The sequence below is a fragment of the Pygoscelis adeliae genome, unplaced genomic scaffold, assembly GCF_000699105.1.
Source record: "Pygoscelis adeliae isolate BGI_AS28 unplaced genomic scaffold, ASM69910v1 Scaffold66, whole genome shotgun sequence".
NCBI classification, from domain to species: Eukaryota; Metazoa; Chordata; class Aves; order Sphenisciformes; family Spheniscidae; genus Pygoscelis; species Pygoscelis adeliae.
The window spans coordinates 7,197,814-7,200,936 of NW_008825167.1; the positions used below are offsets into that span (position 1 = coordinate 7,197,814).

Consider the following 3,123-nt stretch of genomic DNA (forward strand, 5'->3'; position numbering starts at 1 on the left):
TGGAAAACTTTGAAGGAAACAAGCTTTGTTTCTCGGTACTCATTTCTTGAAGTAAAATCGAAGTTTTAAACTGTTCTTAATTATTCTACATTGCAGAATGATGGCCTCACAGGAGCAGGTCTGGCCAGTCCCAATGAAGGCAATTGGAGCACAAAATCTTTTAACAATGCCTGGAGGAGTGACCAAATCAGGGTATCTTCATAAAAAAGGAGGCACCCAGCTGCAGATCTTGAAGTGTAAGTTGAATGAGGTATTAACTAAATCGAATGTTTTAAATGCTTGCCTTTGGGGCCATTAACACATTTCATGTTAGCAGACTATTTAAGGAAGGTGTTCTTCCACTTACTTTGTAATGGATTACAATTTTACTGGGATATATGTACGAAAGACCCATATTGAAAGAATTTCCTTTAATTGTTTTGGAACTGTAAATCTTAGATGATAAATGTTGTGGTTGATTTTCATTTACTTGGTTAAATCTCTTGTCTAGTCCTTCACAAGTAAGATGTTAGCAGACTATTTAATGAAGCTGTTCTTCCACTTACTTTGCCTGTAATGGATTACAATTTTACTGGGATATATGTATGAAAGACCCATATTGAAGGAATTTCCTTTAATTGTTTTGGAACTGTAAATCTTAGATGATAAATGTTGTGTTTGATTTTCATTTACTTGGTTAAATCTCTTGTCTAGTACTTCACAAGTAAGATTTTAAAGACGGAAACAGATTCCCAGGATATGTATCAATTTAAAATATTCTTTTCTAAAAGAAACTAGTACCCAGCTTTTTTTTCCCAGTTGGTTATTCTGTACTGGAAAAATATCCCCATCTCCAGCTGCTGTTGTGAAATGGAAATTTTGTCACTGCCAACATTAGGCTGTACTTAAAACCAGTAATTGCTTCTGGAATCAGAATCTACTTACATGGAGAAAAATAAGATTTTGAGTTTATTTATATGCTATTCATTTGCTATCCCTGTTAATAACTAAACTATACTTACATAATTAAGGACAAAGATTGCTGCCTTTGATAAAAGAAGAAATGTTTGGCCCCTTTAAAAAAAGAAAATAAAACATCATTTTATTGGCAGCTTTATGTACTTGAGGTGAAAGAAGAGAGGGAGATACCATCATGGTTTTGGGATGGACACAAATATGTATTTGTAGCCTGTGGCTACGTTTCTCCTATTTTGTTTTAGGTTGCATTCTTATGTTAGCTTATTCCTCTAGTGAAGGAGCACAGGTGGAGTCAGACCTGCAGTCTCTTAGGCTTTTTTGAAGTTACCAGATCAGCTGCCCCTCAAATGAGGGAAGCAAATACTACCCTTAATCCTGAAACTCTGTGAATGGACCGCTTTACCATGTGGCTGGTCATCAACAAGCTGTCACTTAACTAGTTTGTGCTCTTTTACAATGATTAATAAGATTACTAAAATCTTAAACAATAATTCTACCCAAGTTAAGAGGTTCTAGTTAATGTACTGCCTTTGGATTTATATTTTGCTCACTTTTTTCTTTATCTTTTCAGGGCCATTGAGATTTGTGATTATCCATGAGGGATGTATTTACTATTTTAAGAGCAGCACATCTGCATCTCCACAGGGTGCATTTTCTTTGAATGGTTACAACAGGTGAGTGCCAAAGAACACCTAAGCTCCTTCTACTTAGTGCAGGGGGCTATGGTTTTCATTTCCAACTAAGTTAAACTCAACTACATCTGTTGTTTGGGTTAAGCACTGATCTTGGATTCCAAGAGATGTATTCCTTTCAAATTGCATATATGATGTTTCCTGTGCTCTGCAAGTGTATAGCCTTCGTCTTTTGTAATTTAACCAGTAAAGCCGTTAAAATTGCAGTGGACTTACTCTTCTTACTGACTTAATGCAGACTTTCCACATGTATCTGCACGTGCATTCTTTCAGACAAACAATCTTTGTTCTCTAGTGATTTCAATGATCGTCACAAAAATAGAAAGGAATCAGAGAGGAATATTTATGGAGTTACTGATTCAGTAACACTAATTAGTGTCAAAATTGAATCAACTACAGGAATGATAAATGAGAGAATGCACGTACAAAATGCCTGACTCATGTCGCTACACGTTATAAATCTTAATATTTGCTTTTTAAGTTGAAGACAAAAACAATGGCTTTCAAGTTAACCAGTACTATCAGAATCTGACTGAGTGCAGCATACATACAAGGCCTACTAATAAAAGTCCAACCTAACTTTAGGAAATTGCTGTTGTAATTGATGCTAGGAAAGGACTAATGAGAGAGAAAGAATGTAGAGAAATATCACATTATTGGTCCTAACAACTGCAATTTTATTGTATTTGTAAACACGTATGTTATTCTGGTTCTGCATAATGTTCTCAGACTTCTGGAATAAGGAAATATGTGTTATTAGAATGTGAGAGCTTTTGAACTGACCACAACGATGGCATATTTTATAGGAATGCAGTTGTAAACATTGTATCTAATTAAAGATTCAAGATTAATTTCTGTAAGCAGCCTATACTGTAACTTGGCCATGACACTAGCTTCTGCAATCACATTAATGTAAAAAAAAATCATGGAATCTGTAAATGCTAGGGACTGTCTCATTGCAGTTATCTAAAAAGCATTCTAGCAGCCTTGTAGAGACCTTGGTTGGAATTGGGACCAGGTCTTGGTTAGTATTATGCACAGACATAAGCATTATTGAACAAGAATTTGAAATGAAAGAATTTGTTAGAATTGGTAGTTGCATAAGGTTGTGTGAAAACAAGTCACTCTAAGGCTTCCCTGGGCTTTTATTTTGCAGTTTTCATTCAATAGCCTTTATGTGTTAAGAGTGGACAGGAGATGAGAAAGTGCTGCATTCACTGGTGACTCAAAATGTATAGTGATGCCTATTGCTAGTATCCCTCCCAGCTGTACCATGGGTATTTCCCACATTAACATCCTTATTAGCCTTACACTAGTGAAATAACTTGTAGTTCCTTTTGTGGCTTTGTTTTGGATTGGGCAGATGCAGAAAACTACAACCTCCAGGTTAAAAGTAGGATTGGGGTTCTAAAAAAAGATGCAGTCTCTAATTTTGAAATAATTTTGCAGTTGACATTGTTCTTAATGGCAGGTT

General features: G+C 35.5%; 1 protein-coding gene across 1 annotated transcript in view; it reads left to right on the forward strand.

The window, feature by feature from the left end:
• SH3BP2 (SH3-domain binding protein 2) overlaps positions 1-3,123 on the forward strand; it is a 20,618-nt gene that overhangs the window by 5,609 nt on the left and 11,886 nt on the right. The window contains exons 2-3 of the mRNA XM_009328805.1: positions 97-236; positions 1,529-1,631. Of these exons, the coding sequence (XP_009327080.1) occupies positions 97-236; positions 1,529-1,631 (243 nt within the window). The remainder of the gene's footprint in view (positions 1-96; positions 237-1,528; positions 1,632-3,123) is intronic.